Raw genomic sequence first — 16369 nt, forward strand, 5'->3', positions numbered from 1 at the left:
GCCCAATTGGCGCCCCCAAACCAGCCACCTCCTCCTCCGCCCTCGGGAACCTCAGCTGATCCAGGAATCGTCGCATCCCCTCCTCCCCCGCTGGGGGCTCAGACCTGTACAGATCCCCATAGAAGTCCCTAAATACCTTGTTTATACTCACTGCACTCCGCACCGTATTCCCCCCTCTATCCTTAACTCCACCAATCTGCCTCGCTGCCTCCCTCTTACGAAGCTGATGTGCCAGCATCTGACTCGCCTTCTCCCCATACTCATACGCCGCCCCCTGTGCTTTCCTCCACTGTGCCTCTGCTTTACCCGTGGTCAACAGGTCGAATTCCGTCTGGAGGTTCCGTCGCTCCCTAAGTAACCCCTCCTCGGGGGCCTCTGCATAACTCCTGTCCACCCTTAAAATCTCCCCCACCAACCTCTCCCTCTCCCTCCTCTCTCTCTACTTCCTGTGGGCCCTAATGGAGATTAGCTCTCCCCTAACCACCGCCTTCAATGCCTCCCAAACTACCCCCACCTGCACCTCCCCATTGTTGTTGGCCTCCAAGTATCTTTCAATTCACCCCCACACCCGCCCGCACACCCCCTCATCCGCCAACAGTCCCACATCAAGGCGCCACAGCGGGCGCTGGTCCCTCTCCTCTCCCAACTCCAGCTCCACCCAATGCGGGGCGTGGTCCGAGATGGCTATGACCGAATATTCCGTTCCCTCCACTTTCGGGATTAGCGCCCTACTAAAAATGAAAAAATCTATCCGGGAGTAGGCTCTATGGATGTGGGAAAAGAAGGCAAATTCCCTGGCCTGCGGCCTGGCAAACCTCCATGGATCCACTCCCTCCATCTGGTCCATAAACCCCGAGCACCTTGGCCGCAGCCGGCCTCTTACCTGTCCTGGACCTAGAACGGTCCAGTGCTGGGTCCAGTACCGTGTTGAAGTCCCCCCCCCCCCATTATCAAGCTTCCTACACCTCCAGATCCGGAATCCGACCCAGCATGCGTTTCATAAATCCGTCATCATCCCAATTCGGGGCATATACATTCACCAGTACCACTCGCGCCCCCTGCAACCTACCACTCACCATCACATATCTGTCATGATATTCAGGTAAATATCATGGTGCAAACATACATACATACTGATGGACAGATCAACGGACCAATCAATACACACACAACACCACAGCCAATCACAGGCAACAGCACACGCACTATAAAACAGGGAACACGACACTTCTGCCTCATTCCAGCAGGAGACAGCTCAGGACACAGAGCTCACAGCAAGCCACTCAGACATCCACCATGTGCTGAGTGCCACTACAAGATAGTATTAGGAATAGGTCCACAGATTCTAGGGTTATGATCGAACCTCAGTAACCAGTTTACCACTGTAAATAAATGTTAGCAATAAAACTGAGTTGTACCATCCACAACCGTGTTGGTTCGTCTGTGTAGCAGAGCACCCAACACATCAATATCGACCTCCATTATCCACTACAATATTCAGTGCCTCGAACGACACCTGCTTCCCCACCAGTATTGCAACCCCTCTGTTCTTCGCATCCAGCCCTGAATGAAAGACCTGCCCTACCCATCCCTTTCTCAGCCTAACTTGATCTGCCACCTTCAGATGTGTCTCCTGGAGCATAACCACGCCTGCCTTCAGTCCCTTTAGGTGCGCGAACACCCGGAGACCGGCCTGTTCAGGCCCCTCACATTCCAAGTTATCAGCCGATCAGGGGGCTACTCGCCACCCCCCCCCCCCCCCCCCCCGCCTGCCCACTAGCCACCTCCTTTTCTAGGCCAGCCAAGTGCCCGCGCCTCCCGCACCCTCCAGTCCCCCAGGCGATGGACTCCCGCCCCGACTACCTCTCCTACTTCCAGCTCCCCTTTGGCCAATGCAGCAGCAACCCAGTTCCCCCCGGCTAGATCCTCATCTAGCCATTTTGCTCCCCCCATGACACTCCGGCGGCAAGTCAGCTGACTCCTGCTGACCCCGGCCTCTCCCGCCATTCCATCGACCCCCCAGTGAGAGAATCTCCCCACCCCTTGGCAGTCAGTGTGCGCTCCTCTCCAGCACCGCCCTTCCCCCCCGGCCCCGCCCCCATCCTTCCCTAACGCGGGAAAAAGCCCGCGCTTTCCGTCTTAGCTGGCCCCGCCCCGTCTGGCGCAGCTCCTTTTTGCGGCCTTACCCCAACTCCCCATCCCCGGGCCTCCACCCCCCCCCCTCTTCCTCCGCGGGGCCCTGCCCCTCCAACACCGACGCCCACACTCTCCCACAGCCCCCACATCAAATCCATTCACCCATCCCCACTCAGCACCAAAACAAAAAGAACATTCCCCAAACGCAGTAAACACAGTATACATCCCCCCACGACAAACCCTCAGTTTGAGTCCAACTTTTCAGTCTGGATAAAGTTCCATGCCTCATCAGGCGTTTCAAAATAGTGGTGCCGATCTTGGAACGTGACCCACAATCGCGTTGGCTGCAGCATCCCGAACTTCACCCACTTCCGATGGAGCACCGCCTTAGCCCGGTTAAAACCAGCCCTCTTCTTAGCCACCTCCGCACTCCAGTCCTGGTAAATTCGGATCTGCGCGTTCTCCCACCCGCTGCTCCGCTCTTTTTTGGCCCATCTCAGGACACACTCTCTGTCCATAAAGCGGTGGAACCTCACCACTACAGCCCTTGGCGGCTCGTTGGCTTTGGGTCTCCTTGCCAGGACCCGATGAGACCCATCCAGCTCCAGGGACCTCGGGAAAGCACCCGCGCCCATCAGCGAATTGAGCATCGTGCTCATATATGCCCCGGTATCGGGCCCCTCCACTCCTTCAGGGAGACCCAGAATCCGAAGATTCTTCCTCCTCGACCTATTCTCCAGGTCCTCAAATTTTTCTGCCCACCTCTTGTGCAGCGCCTCGTGCGCCTCCAGCTTCACCGCCAGGCCCAAGGTCCCGTCCTCGTTCTCCGAGGCTTTTAGCCGCACCTGCCGGATCGCCGCCCCCTGGGCCTTCTGGGTCTCCACAAGCTTCTCAATCGCCGCCTTCATTGGCGCCAGCATTTCTGTCTTCAGCTCCGCAAAGCAGCATTTAAGGAACTCCTGCTGCTCCTGCGACCACTGCGCCCACGCTGCTTGGTCTCCACCCGCCGCCATCTTGCTTTTCCTCCCTCGCACTTTCCGCAGCACCAGGATCACTTTTTTAACCGCTCCACTCCTGGTCCAATCCATATAGTGTCGGGGGAACCTTGCTGTCACCTTCCCACACTGGGAGCCGTCAAACAATTGCCGTTGGGGCCCCTCTGAAGAGCCCAAAAGTCCGTTCCCGGCGGGAGCTGTCGAACGTGCGACCTGCCTCGGTCTAGCCGCAACCGGAAGTGTGAGTGAAAGCTAAATAGATAGAGAGCATTAGGGAAAGCAAGAGGAGAGAGGTAGGAGAGGTAGGTGGGAGGGGCACTTGTGCAAAGGGTAGAAAGAGCGATAGAGAAAAGTACAAGGCTGTAGGGGAAAGAGGAGGGAGTAAGCCTGAGATGGGAAGGGGGGGCGGGGGGAGTGAGAATGAAAATGAAATGAAATGAAAATCGCTTATTGTCACAAGTAGGCTTCAAATGTGAACTGTGAAAAGCCCCTAGCCGCCACATTCTGGCGCCTGTTCGGGGAGGCTGTTACGGGAATTTAACTGTGAAGCTGGCCTGCCTTGGTCTGCTTTAAAAGTGAGCTATTTAGCCCTGTGCTAAACCAGCCCCTGTTGGTAATGGGGAAGGGAGAGAGGGAGAGAGAGAGGGAGAGAGAGAGAAGGGGAGAGGGAGATGGGGAGAGGGGAGAGGGAGATCAGAAGCTTTATTGAGGTTTCATTCCTGCCTTTGAGATCGGTGAGTGGTACCCGTCATTGAGGGACATTGAACAGCAGAGAACTGGGGAAAGGTTAAAAAACAAATGAGGTTCAAGCAAAACAGAAATTCAAATCAATTTCTCGCTATTGAAACTACGATTAACAGGGGCCAATAACAAGGATACTGGGGATTCTGGCCAACAGGTATCATCTCTGCAGTCAGTAACACAACTTTTATTTGCTGTTATAATATTTATTTCTTATTTAATAATTTGGTTGCCATACAAGTTATTGAGGAGTTGGGAAAGTGCAAGTTACAGGAGCTCTTAAAATGGAATCTAGAAGATATACAAATCACAGAAATTACAGCAACATTAAAAATCTGAACACAAGTCTTTTACACAAATTAAAGTGAGATACAATTTAATGCACCAGCAAAATAAAAAATTAAATCTGAGTGACTATTATCTGGAAAGAAAATGATATTGTAGGCTCATTGATGTAATCATTGCCAGATCAACTGGATAATTCCACAGCTGCAATTGCAGAGGAGTCAGTGAATCAACTATACAGCTAAATGATAAATACCACAAATAAATACTGAGAGCTGTGCAAGAAATAAAACCTGTGAATTAAAATGTCCCTCAACAGTCACACCTAATTGTTTCTGTTGAAGTTAACAGTATGAAGTGCAAGTCTCCCGGAAACAGGGGTTCCTGTATGTTAATACACAATTTACATCTCGTGAGATTTGGTACTGTATCCACAATTGTTACTAAGTGTTCAAGATTGTCAGTTTTAATTACAATATGTAACAGGAACGCAGACCTAAAAAGTGTGAGTGAGTGTGTAATATGGCAGAGGGAATGCGTTTCAAGTACCTGCTGTTCTACGGATATGATTAATCTTATATGTCAGGATAAATGTCTAGTCACGTAAAAAAAGGCCAGGATAAAATCATCCACTACTATAGTTAACTCACAAAAAGAAATCTGCTCAGATTTAACTTCACTTGTATTTTGGCACAGTGGGTTGAAAAATTAATTAACTGTGCAACTCGATTCCTCGTTAGAATACCTCAGCATCACGCGTTATTAACCCAATTACCAGAATAAATGTATACATAGCTGTGTAAAAAGAATAGCAGCGAAAATGACAAGTAGAAAACCCCTTTAAGTTTTAAATTTTATTTTCATTAAGTAAGATATGTTCTCCTAACACAGCTCAGACGAGCAAACCCATGTGCTCTGAGGCGGAATAAAGACATGGCCCATTGAGAGCACTCCAGACTGCTCTAGTAAATAATTGTGGTAAATCAACTGCCTCTTTTGGAAGACAATAATTTCAACACCCTTATCACCGTTCTCAAGAGCAGCTCCTGACAACAGCATCGGAAAAAAGACAGAGCGACACCAAAAACCAAATCCTGTGTTAAGCTTTCGAGGGAAGAATCGGACAAACGCTACAACAGTGCCCCACCATGGTAGAGTATTAAGAGAGTGTGTCAAAATGTGAAACGTTAAAAAGAGCTTAATACTTCTTTCTCCCCATCACACACAATACTGGAAATGATATGACTGCTCAGCAGAAAGGAAACAAAATTCCAGTCAGCGTCACTTCTTGTCCAAAGGAAAATAAAGGAGGGAAACAGGGGTGGGGGAGGTGAGCTGATCTGCTGCCCATCTTCTACAATATTGATGGTGATCCTTGTGAAGAAATGCCATAAGCAAAGGTAGAAAGTATATAACACAGCTCTGCTGGTTCAACTACAGTATCATTAAGACACAAGTCCAAGTGAGGTCAATATTAAAAGGTCATTGTTCAAAATATAGATTATGCTGTAGTATATTTACATCACAAAAGGATGTTCACTTTTGCACTATTCTTCTCAGCACATCAGTGGCACACGGCATTGCTTGACTGACGAGCCACTGATACAGTCAACGTATTGTGCTTATTAATGTACTAGAGGCTTGTCTCAGAACAAATGTTCATGCTGAGCTTTTAAAAATATTTCAGTCGCACATTATATTCCAGCCAGAGCTATGGTGAATGTAGACTGTTGACAAAAATAATGAGAGATCTTTTAGTTACTTTGTAAAGCATTCAAATAAATGTTTATCTGACCAATAGTAGCTGTCTTAAAGCTCGCTCTATGTTCATTCGATGCCCAACTCTCGTCACCCCGAGATCGATTAAATCTTCCTTCTGAAGCGACGGTAAATGTGTCCCATCTATTTCGTTATCCAAAAACGCGTCTTTGTGCTCTCCAAGGTTTAAAGTGTCCAGCCAGTCTGCCACATCGTGTTTAGTCCAAAGGAGGACAGCCTTGGACGCAAAGGGTTTGTTCGAGGCTGGCTGCTGTAACGTGGATGGGGAGGGGGACCGGCTGCGGCCTGGCTGGCCGCTAAAATGCCCGTCCCCGGCAAGCGGCTGACTTTGGAAGCCAAAGGCATCGGAAAGAGTTGGCGAGGCAGCAATGGCCGTCGGGAGAGAGGAAGGCCTGGGGGCCTGGCCACTGTCCGTCGGGGAGATCACTGGGCTCGGGGCCCGTTTTAAAATCGTCATACTGTCAAAATCTGATGTGCGGTTCTGCACGGTGATGGGTTGGCTGGCTCCAGGCCGAATGGTGAACGTTACAGTTGCATTCCGCTGTACACCTGAAGGACTGTTTACTCCATCGGAAATCCTGTGGAACAATTAACACAAGAAGAGTTACTTTATTTGCTTTTGGGCTGGGAATGGGGAAGGGGTGGTGTCGAGGAGGCGTATCATCCCCAGTAATCAGCTGCTTTGAGGTCCCCCTTATGGGCTCCTATTTCAGGCAGGATGTCGGGCTGCTGATTTTAGACGCCATTCCTTCCCACCCACCAGTCAAAATTGGTAGGAGACAAAAATTAAATCTCAAAGGGACAGGAAGGGGAGTTTCACACAATGTTTACAGTACAGAAAGAGGCCATTCGGCCTCCCCTAGCCATGTCAGCCCTCTGCAAGAGCAACTCACCTAGTCCCACTCCACCCACCTTTACCCCTGAGCCCTGCAAATTTCCTCTCTTAAGAAAGCCACAACTGAACCTGTCTCCACAGTCAGAGCATTCCAAATCCTAACCACACGACAGGAAAAGATTCCTCACTCCCGTGGATTCTTTCCCCATTCACCATAAATTGGTGTCCTCTCATTCTCTTTTTAAATAATAATATTTTATTGAGGCGTTTGAAAATTTTTCGAACAGTAACATAAACAATGACATCAACATGGTAAAATAAACATTTCTCCCCCCAGCCCAATCTTCACACACCCCAACCATACAGCAACAATCCCCCCCCCCCTCCTTGGAATACTGTATCCGCTGACATTTTAATTTTCCCGAGAAAGTTGACGAACGGCTGCCACCTCCGGGTGAACCCGACCATTGACCCTTTCAAGGTGAACTTTATTCTCTCGAGACTGAGAAACCCAGCCATGTCGCTAACCCAGGTCTGTACACTCGGGGGCTTCGAGTCCCTCCCCATTAACAAGATCCGTCTCCGGGCTACCAGGGAGGCAAAGGCCAAGAGTCGGCCTCTTTCGCCTCCTCTCCAATGAACTCCCGGATCATCTGACATTCCAAAGGTCGCCACCTCCGGACTCGGCACCACCCGTGTTTTTAGCACCGTGGACATTGCCTTAGCGAAACCCTGCCAAAACCCTCTAAGCTTCGGGCATGCCCAGAACATGTGGACATGATTTGCTGGGCTTCCCGTGCACTTCGCACACCTATCCTCAACCACGAAAAACTTGCTCATCCTAGCCGCTGTCATGTGTTCCCGGTGGACTACCTTAAATTGTATCAGACTAAGCCTGGCACATGATGAGGGGGTATTAACCGTGCTTAGGGCATCCGCCCATAGCCCCGCCTCTATCTCTCCTCCTAGCTCGTCCTCCCATTTGCCCTGAAACTCCTCCACCGGAGTTTCCTCCGCCCCCGAAAGCTCCTGGTAAATATCCGAGACCTTCCCCTCTCCCACCCAGGTACTGGAAACTACTCTGTCCCGTATCCCCCGTGGCGGCAGCAGCGGAAAGGCCGGCACCTGTTTTCTCAGGCAGTTTCGTGCCTGCAAATACCTGAACCCATTCCCTGCTAGCAATTTAAATTTATCCTCCAAAGCTTTCAAGCTGGGAAAGCTCCTAAATAGACCCCCCATCCTTCTAATTCCTGCCCTCTGCCAACTCTGGAACCCGCCATCCAGCCTACCCGGTACAAACCTGTGGTTATTATAAATCGGGGTCCAAATCGATGCTCCCTCCACTCTCTTATATCTCCTCCATTGCCCCTAGATCCTCAGAGCCGCCACTACCACCGGACTTGTGGAGTATCGGGCCGGAGAGAATGGCAGATGAGCCTTTAAGTTCTCTCATTCGCGATCAACAGGAATGGTTTCTCCCGGTCTGCTCTGTTCAGATCCCTCATGATCCTGAACCTCTATCAAATCTGCCCTCAATCCTTCCTTCTCCTGTCTGTTTAGGTAACTGGATCCTCATCTCTGGAAGCATTCTTGTGAATCTTTTCTGCGTCCTCTCCAATGCCTTCACTTTCTCCTCAAAGTATGGTGCCCAGAATTGGATGCAAATCTTCCGGTTGAGGCCGAGCCTCAGATTTATTACCACTTCCTTGCTTTCATTCCATGGCTTCCATCTTTGCTAACAAGCCTGTTATGTGAGACTTTATCAAACGCCCGTTGGAAATCTACATATATCACATCAACTGCATTACCCTCACCAACCCTCTCTAACCTCTTCAAGTTACTTAAACACAATTTGTTCTTGACAAACCTGTGCTGGCTTTCATTAATGAAACCACATTTGTCCAGGCAACTTGTTAATTTTGTTCTGGATTACTGGGCGTGATTCAGTGGCCTCGACATGCCAACCTGTTGGCGGGATGGGGCTGCTGGAATTCCAAAAGGCCGCGCGGCTCATTTAAATATCCCTCTGCCACCTGGGCACCCAGCCTGGCAGTGCCACCATGGTAGGCTGGCGAGCTGGCAGTGCCCGCCGGGTGCCAGGCTGGCGCTGCCAAACACACCGTTCAGCAAACTTTAACTCAAGTCCACTGAATCGCACCTGTCGTCTCCGAAAGCTTTCTCACCACCAAGATTAAACTGATTAACCCCGAGTTACTGGGCTGGTCCCGACAACCCTATTGCACAACGATGTACATTTGCAATTACCTGGTCCTCTGGCACCACAGCTGTACCCGAGGACAATCGGAAAATTGTGACCGATGCCAATTCTGACAAATTTGGCTGTGCCGTCATTTAATGCCCATCCTGGAGGACATTTCAGAGTCAACCACATTGCTGTGGATCAGGAGTCACATGTAGGCCGGACCAGGAGTCACATGTAGGCCGGCAAGGACGGCAGAGTTCCTTCCCTGAAGGACATTAGCGAATCGGGTGGGTTTTTACGACAATCGGCAATGGTTTCATGGTCATCATTAGACTTTTAAATAGGCTGGAGGAGCCGGCGCAGGTTACAGATAGGGAGGGTTGGAGGAATTGGTGGCTGTAGACTAGGAGGATTGGGTTACAGAGATAGGAAGAGTTGTGGGAATTGGAGGAGGTTACAGATAAGAAAGATTGTAGGAGTGGAATAGGTTACAGATAGGGAGGCTTTTAACGAGCTGGGGGAGGTGACAAATAGGGAGGATTGGGGGTTGTGACAAATAGGGAGGATTGGAGGTGGTGACAAATAGGGAGGATTGGAGGAGGCGACAGATAGGGAGGGTTGGAGGAGGTGGCAGATAGGGAGGGTTGGAGGAGGTTGCAGATAGGGAGGGTTGGAGGAGGTGGCAGATAGGGAGGGTTGGAGGAGGTGGCAGATAGGGAGGGTTGGAGGAGGTGGCAGATAGGGAGGGTTGGAGGAGGTGCAGATAGGGAGGGTTGGAGGAGGTTGCAGATAGGGAGGGTTGGAGGAGGTTGCAGATAGGGAGGGTTGGAGGAGGTTGCAGATAGGGAGGGTTGGAGGAGGTTGCAGATAGGGAGGGTTGGAGGAGGTTGCAGATAGGGAGGGTTGGAGGAGGTTGCAGATAGGGAGGGTTGGAGGAGGTTGCAGATAGGGAGGGTTGGAGGAGGTTGCAGATAGGGAGGGTTGGAGGAGGTTGCAGATAGGGAGGGTTGGAGGAGGTTGCAGATAGGGAGGGTTGGAGGAGGTTGCAGATAGGGAGGGTTGGAGGAGGTTGCAGATAGGGAGGGTTGGAGGAGGTTGCAGATAGGGAGGGTTGGAGGAGGCTGCAGATAGGGAGGGTTGGAGGAGGTTGCAGATAGGGAGGGTTGGAGGAGGTTGCAGATAGGGAGGGTTGGAGGAGGCTGCAGATAGGGAGGGTTGGAGGAGGCTGCAGATAGGGAGGGTTGGAGGAGGTTGCAGATAGGGAGGGTTGGAGGAGGTTGCAGATAGGGAGGGTTGGAGGAGGCTGCAGATAGGGAGGGTTGGAGGAGGTTGCAGATAGGGAGGGTTGGAGGAGGCTGCAGATAGGGAGGGTTGGAGGAGGCTGCAGATAGGGAGGGTCGGAGGAGGTTGCAGATAGGCAGTGGCTGGTGCACAGGGTTATTGGAGATTATAGAATCACAAAATATAGTGGCTGCGTGGTGACGCAGTGATTAGCACTGCTGCCTCACGGGGCTGAGGGCCCGGGTTCGATCCCAGCCCACTGTCCGTGTGGACTCTGCACATTCTCCCCATGTCTGCGTGGGTTTCACCCCCACAACCCAAAGATGCGCAGGATAGGTGGATTGGCCACGCTAAATTGCCCCGTAAGTGAGAACCTCATTGGTCGGCTGTCGGGGCGGAGAATCCAGCCCCAGAATTCCTACATTTTGTAAATACTGCGGCATTACCGATGGAATAATGAATCCACTTCTTACAGCATGGTCGGTCATTAGCAGTGGAATTATCACAAATGTTAATTGTAGATTTTTTAAATGTCTTGGCAACTTGTCATTTTCTGGGGCGATAATGAAAAGAGAAGCAGAGAGCAAAGCAGCTTGGGAGCTGGGGGGCTGGGGGCACCACTCAAACAGGGTGTTATAACCTGCCTGCTTACCATTGGCTGGGGGCTAATGACAATCCCACAATCCTGTGGGAGTATGAGCTTCCCCAGTGAGAGGGGCGGAGAAATCATTAGCAGACTCCCTGTATAAATAAAGCTGGCCAGTTTGGAACCAGCAGGACGGAGTGTGCAGCAAGCGAGGTCGCTGCTGCTGTTGTATATATACATGTTATTGTAAATAGATGTTATTTCTTTGTATCCTTAAAACTTGTGCTGGATTCTTCGTGGCCCTCACAAAAAGGGGGGTCTCCTGCAAACAGCAATCAGGAAAGCAGACACAATTTTAACAATGAGATGGAAGACACCACATAATGAGATGTCTCTTCCTGCACTTAACAACAGTCATGTGTTTATCAGGGCAACATTACTCACTGGATTCAAGGTTGCCCAGGCCATTAGTTGCTAAGCAACTGCTGATTCAGCAGCTCGAATACTTGTCACCTCCACAGAACCAAATAAATACCCAAACGTATTTCCTAATGTTTCAAATTCCCCAACTTCCCTTTCCACGCTTTGTGAACGCTCTTGCTTTACTTCACCTTCAGATTCAACACAGTCCATTGCAATTTGAATCTAAAAAAAAACCATTCACAAATATTGAAGTTAAAGTCGCCACTTCTTTGATGCAGTTAAGTCAGGTATTTATACAGTGCCTTCTCCGCCTAAACTTCTGCGATTCAACAGCTCCTCCTTCAACTCCACTTGCTTCCTCCAAATAAAATGGCCGGGATTCTCCCCCAACCAGCGGCGAAGGGCCTCCGACGGCCAGTGCGAGTTGGCACATGCGCGGGAGCAGCAGTGTGTTCTGGTGCATGCGCAGGGGGCGTCTTCTCCACGCCGGCCATGGCGGAGCCTTACAGGGGCCGGCACGGAGGGAAAGAGTGCTCCCACGGCACAGGCCCACCTACAGATCAGTGGGCCCCGATTGCAGGCCAGGTCGCCTTGGGGCCCCCCCCACCCCGCCCCCTCCATATCCGCCCCCCCCACCCCGCCCCCTCCATATCCGCCCCCCCCCCACCCCCCCCACCCCCCCCGGAGGACTCCGCAGGCCGCCCTCAGAGCCAGGTCCCGCCAGTATGGACCTTGTGTATTTCACGTCGGCGGGACCGGCCGATAACGGGCGGCCGCTCAGACCATCGGGGCCCGGAGAATCGCCAGGGGGGTCACTGCCAACGATCCCCGACTGGCGCGACGTGATCCCCGCCCCCTCCAAAAAACCAGCAGCGGAGAATTCGGCAGCCGGTGTCGGAGCGGGATTCACACCGCCGCCCAGCGATTCTCCGACCTGGCGGGGGTCGGAGAATCCCGCCCAAGGTGTGCCAATAGGTATTCCCTGGCTCCTGGCTAGGAGAGCCTTTTCGTGGAACATTCTTTCAGTCCAATACAGGGTGCCACACCCCCAGTTCTTTTTCCAGTCCACCGATGGTACATAAATGTCGCCCCAGACTTGAACGTACCATCAGCTCGGTTTCAAACACCCAGCCCCTCCCTCGCTGTCATCTAACCCGCTTCAGGCCATTCACCTCCCTGTCCTCAAATTCTCTGCCTCCGTGTCTGGGAATAGGCTCGTGGTCAATGTCCTCTGCAAGCCCAGGGACCTCCACAGCTACTCTGACCTCACTCACACCCCACTTCCTGCAAGGACCCTGTTCCACTGCTCACTCTCTCGGTCTCCATCATGTTTGCTCTGATGGTGCTGCCTCCCATTATAGCGCTTCTGAGATGCATTCTTGTATCCTCAACTAAGAACTCCTCCCCCCACCGCCCTGCCCCCTGCCCCGACTGTGACTGGCAGTGTAAAAGGCTGTGTTTCCAGGCATTCTGGGAAAAGGTTAAGGAGAGGGCTAGTGAGAGGTTGAGATAGAGTCATAGAATTTACAGTGCAGAAGGAGGCCATTTGGCCCATCGAGTCTGCACCGGCTCTTGGAAAGAGCACCCCATCCCCGTAACCCCGCCTAATCTTTTTGGACACTAAGGATAATTTAGCATGGCCAATCCACCTAACCTGCACATCTTTGGACTGTGGGAGGAAACCGGAGCACCCGGAGGAAATCCACGCACACACGGGGACAATGTGCAGACTCCGCACAGACAGTGAACCAAGCAGGGGATCGAACCTGGGACCCTCGCGCTGCGAAGCAACAGTGCTAACCAGTGTGCTAGCGTGGTGCCCCATCGAGTGTTAGTTGTATTTAGAAAGACATAATCGATTACTGTAGCATAGATTTAATACTGTTATTTTGTTAGCTATTACTTAGTAGAGTGTGCGAACCATTTAAAGTAGTGTAAGATAAACTAGCTTTCTTTTAAATACAGCTTGTTGCTCTTTGTACAGATTATGGGTGGGATTCTCCAATAACGGGGCCATGTCCCCATGCCGGCATGAAAAATTCCACCAACCACTCCGGCGTCAACGGTTCCCAATAATGAGGAATTCTCACCTTTCTAAGGGGCTAGGTCGGCGCTGAAGTAGTCTCCGCAGCTCCAGTCGGGGCAGAACGGCAGACGCGAGTTTGCGCATGCGCACTACAGCCGGTGTATATCCGCGCATGCGCAGAACGGCCAGCGTGATTCTGCGCATGCGCGGGTGTTCCCTTCTCCATGCTGGCCCCCGGGCAATATGGCGGAGCCCTACAGGCGCCTGGCCAGGAGGAACATAGGACCCCACGGAACCAGATCACCCGCCGATCGGGAGTCCCTAATCGCGGGCCAGGCCACCGTGGGGGCCCCCGCCCCCACCTCCAGGACGGCCCCCGCAAACACGCCTTCCAGGCCCCGCTGTGTGGGAACCGAGTAACCCACGTCGGCGGCACTCAGCTGAACCCGGTGGCAACTTGGCCCGTCGGGGCGCGGAGAATCGCCGGGGAGGCCGCTCTCAACGTGCCCCCGACTGGCGCGGCACAAATCCCACGAGCGCCCAAGAATCGGCGGGGGAGAATCGGCAAGCCGGCGTCGGGGTGCGATTCTCGCGTCCTCCCGGGAATTCTCTGACCTGATGCCGTGTCCTGGTCTATGACTTTTAGCTATCTTGGAAAACTAAACAAGGAACATCACAGGCAGGGCTCTCAATACAGTTGCCAACCCTCCCAGGTTGGCCTGGAGTTCCCAGAAGTTGAAGCTTAATCTCCAGGGTACTGTCGTGTGTAATCACCAGGGTACTGTGGGGTGTAATCTCCAGGGTACTGTCATGTGCAATCTCCAGGGTACTGTCGCGTGCAATCTCCAGGGTACTGTGTGGTGCAATCTCCAGGGTACTGTGTGGTGCAATCTCCAGGGTACTGTCGTGTGCAATCTCCAGGGTACTGTGGGGTGCAATCTCCAGGGTACTGTGTGGTGCAATCTCCAGGGTACTGTCGTGTGCAATCTCCAGGGTACTGTGGGGTGCAATCTCCAGGGTACTGTTGCGTGCAATCTCCAGGGTACTGTCGCGTGCAATCTCCAGGGTACTGTCGCGTGCAATCTCCAGGGTACTGTCGCGTGCAATCTCCAGGGTACTGTCGCGTGCAATCTCCAGGGTACTGTCGCGTGCAATCTCCAGGGTACTGTCGCGTGCAATCTCCAGGGTACTGTCGCGTGCAATCTCCAGGGTACTGTCGCGTGCAATCTCCAGGGTACTGTCGCGTGCAATCTCCAGGGTACTGTCGCGTGCAATCTCCAGGGTACTGTCGTGTGCAATCTCCAGGGTACTGTCGCGTGTAATCTCCAGGGTACTGTCGCGTGCAATCTCCAGGGTACTGTCGTGTGCAATCTCCAGGGTACTGTCGCGTGCAATCTCCAGGGTACTGTCGCGTGCAATCTCCAGGGTACTGTGGGGTGTAATCTCCAGGGTACTGTGGGGTGTAATCTCCAGGGTACTGTGGGGTGTAATCTCCAGGGTACTGTGGGGTGTAATCTCCAGGGTACTGTCGCGTGCAATCTCCAGGGTACTGTCGCGTGCAATCTCCAGGGTACTGTCGTGTGCAATCTCCAGGGTACTGTCGTGTGCAAGCTCCAGGATACTGTCGTGTGCAATCTCCAGGGTACTGTCGCGTGCAATCTCCAGGGTACTGTCGCGTGTAATCTCCAGGGTACTGTCGCGTGCAATCTCCAGGGTACTGTCGTGTGCAATCTCCAGGGTACTGTCGTGTGCAATCTCCAGGGTACTGTCGCGTGCAATCTCCAGGGTACTGTCGCGTGCAATCTCCAGGGTACTGTGGGGTGTAATCTCCAGGGTACTGTGGGGTGTAATCTCCAGGGTACTGTCGTGTGCAATCTCCAGGGTACTGTGGGGTGTAATCTCCAGGGTACTGTCGCGTGCAATCTCCAGGGTACTGTCGTGTGCAATCTCCAGGGTACTGTCGTGTGCAATCTCCAGAGTACTGTCGTGTGCAATCTCCAGGGTACTGTCGTGTGCAATCTCCAGGGTACTGTCGCGTGCAAGCTCCAGGGTACTGTCGTGTGCAATCTCCAGGGTACTGTCGTGTGCAAGCTCCAGGGTACTGTCGTGTGCAATCTCCAGGGTACTGTCGTGTGCAATTCTGGAAAACAATCATCACAACATTAAAAAAGATAGTTTCTTTTTCAAATCGTGCAGCTTGTGAGCGTTTCTCTCTACCAGAGATACAATGGGAAGAAGGACCGACTGTCAAACACCATCCATCTGGGCAATGAGCCTTATGCATTCCGATTGGTGTTGGAAGGCAGTACATCACAAGGATGGATGTGTTAACCAACCAATGGCTTGCGGGTAGGAGGTCATGTGATGAAACCACCAGGAATAGGTTTGATCTCAGTTGGAAACCCTTGGCTGTGTCTGTTCCCGTTTTCCCCATTTTCCCTTTCACCCCTTCGTCTCCCCCCTGACCCCGAAACACAGCAGGATTCCCGCTCCTCACCTTCCACCCCACACAGTTCCTTATCCATCTGATTATCCTCTGCCATTTCTGACCCTGGAGTGACAGCAGACACACCTCCCCCTCCCCTTACAGCTGCCTGACGGGTCCACTGCGTCCGCATTACGCTGGCCCACACAGCAAACACCCCCAATATTTCTCCTTTATGTTGTTCCGTGCAAGCACAGGTGATACAACAACCTACTCTTTCTTTTTTTTTTATAAACGCAGTTTATTCAAATGTGTATCAAAGTAGTTTACAGCAAATAAACACCCCGGGAAACGTTCTTCCCAACAATCAACTATACCGTTTGTACAGATTTTCCTCCTTTTTCACCACGCACCCCCCCCCCCCCCCCCCCCCGACGAACAGCTCCTCAAACACGGTCACAAACATCTCCCACCTTTTCTCAAACTCCCCTGCTGAGCCCCCTAACTCATACTTTGGGGGCGATTCTCCGAGCCCCACGCCGGAGAATCGCCGCAACCGTGCCACGCCGCCGGCGCGTGATTCTCTGAGGTGCGGAGAATCGGCACCATTGGCACCGGCACGATTGACGCGGCGCCGGCCGCTGGAATTAGCGG

At 52.2% G+C, this 16369-nt stretch overlaps 1 protein-coding gene across 4 annotated transcripts in view; it reads right to left on the bottom strand.

Moving 5' to 3' along the window:
* Nucleotides 1-4996: 4996 nt before the first annotated feature.
* Nucleotides 4997-16369, bottom strand: part of LOC140384761 (SH3 and multiple ankyrin repeat domains protein 2-like) — a 1513496-nt gene continuing 1502123 nt past the window's right edge. For all 4 annotated transcript variants that reach the window (XM_072466758.1, XM_072466757.1, XM_072466755.1 and 1 more), the window contains one exon: nucleotides 4997-6514. In XM_072466758.1, coding sequence (XP_072322859.1) covers nucleotides 5944-6514 — 571 coding nt within the window. In that variant the 3' untranslated portion in view covers nucleotides 4997-5943. The remainder of the gene's footprint in view (nucleotides 6515-16369) is intronic.

This window comes from Scyliorhinus torazame, chromosome 10 (genome assembly GCF_047496885.1).
Source record: "Scyliorhinus torazame isolate Kashiwa2021f chromosome 10, sScyTor2.1, whole genome shotgun sequence".
Lineage (NCBI taxonomy): Eukaryota > Metazoa > Chordata > Chondrichthyes > Carcharhiniformes > Scyliorhinidae > Scyliorhinus > Scyliorhinus torazame.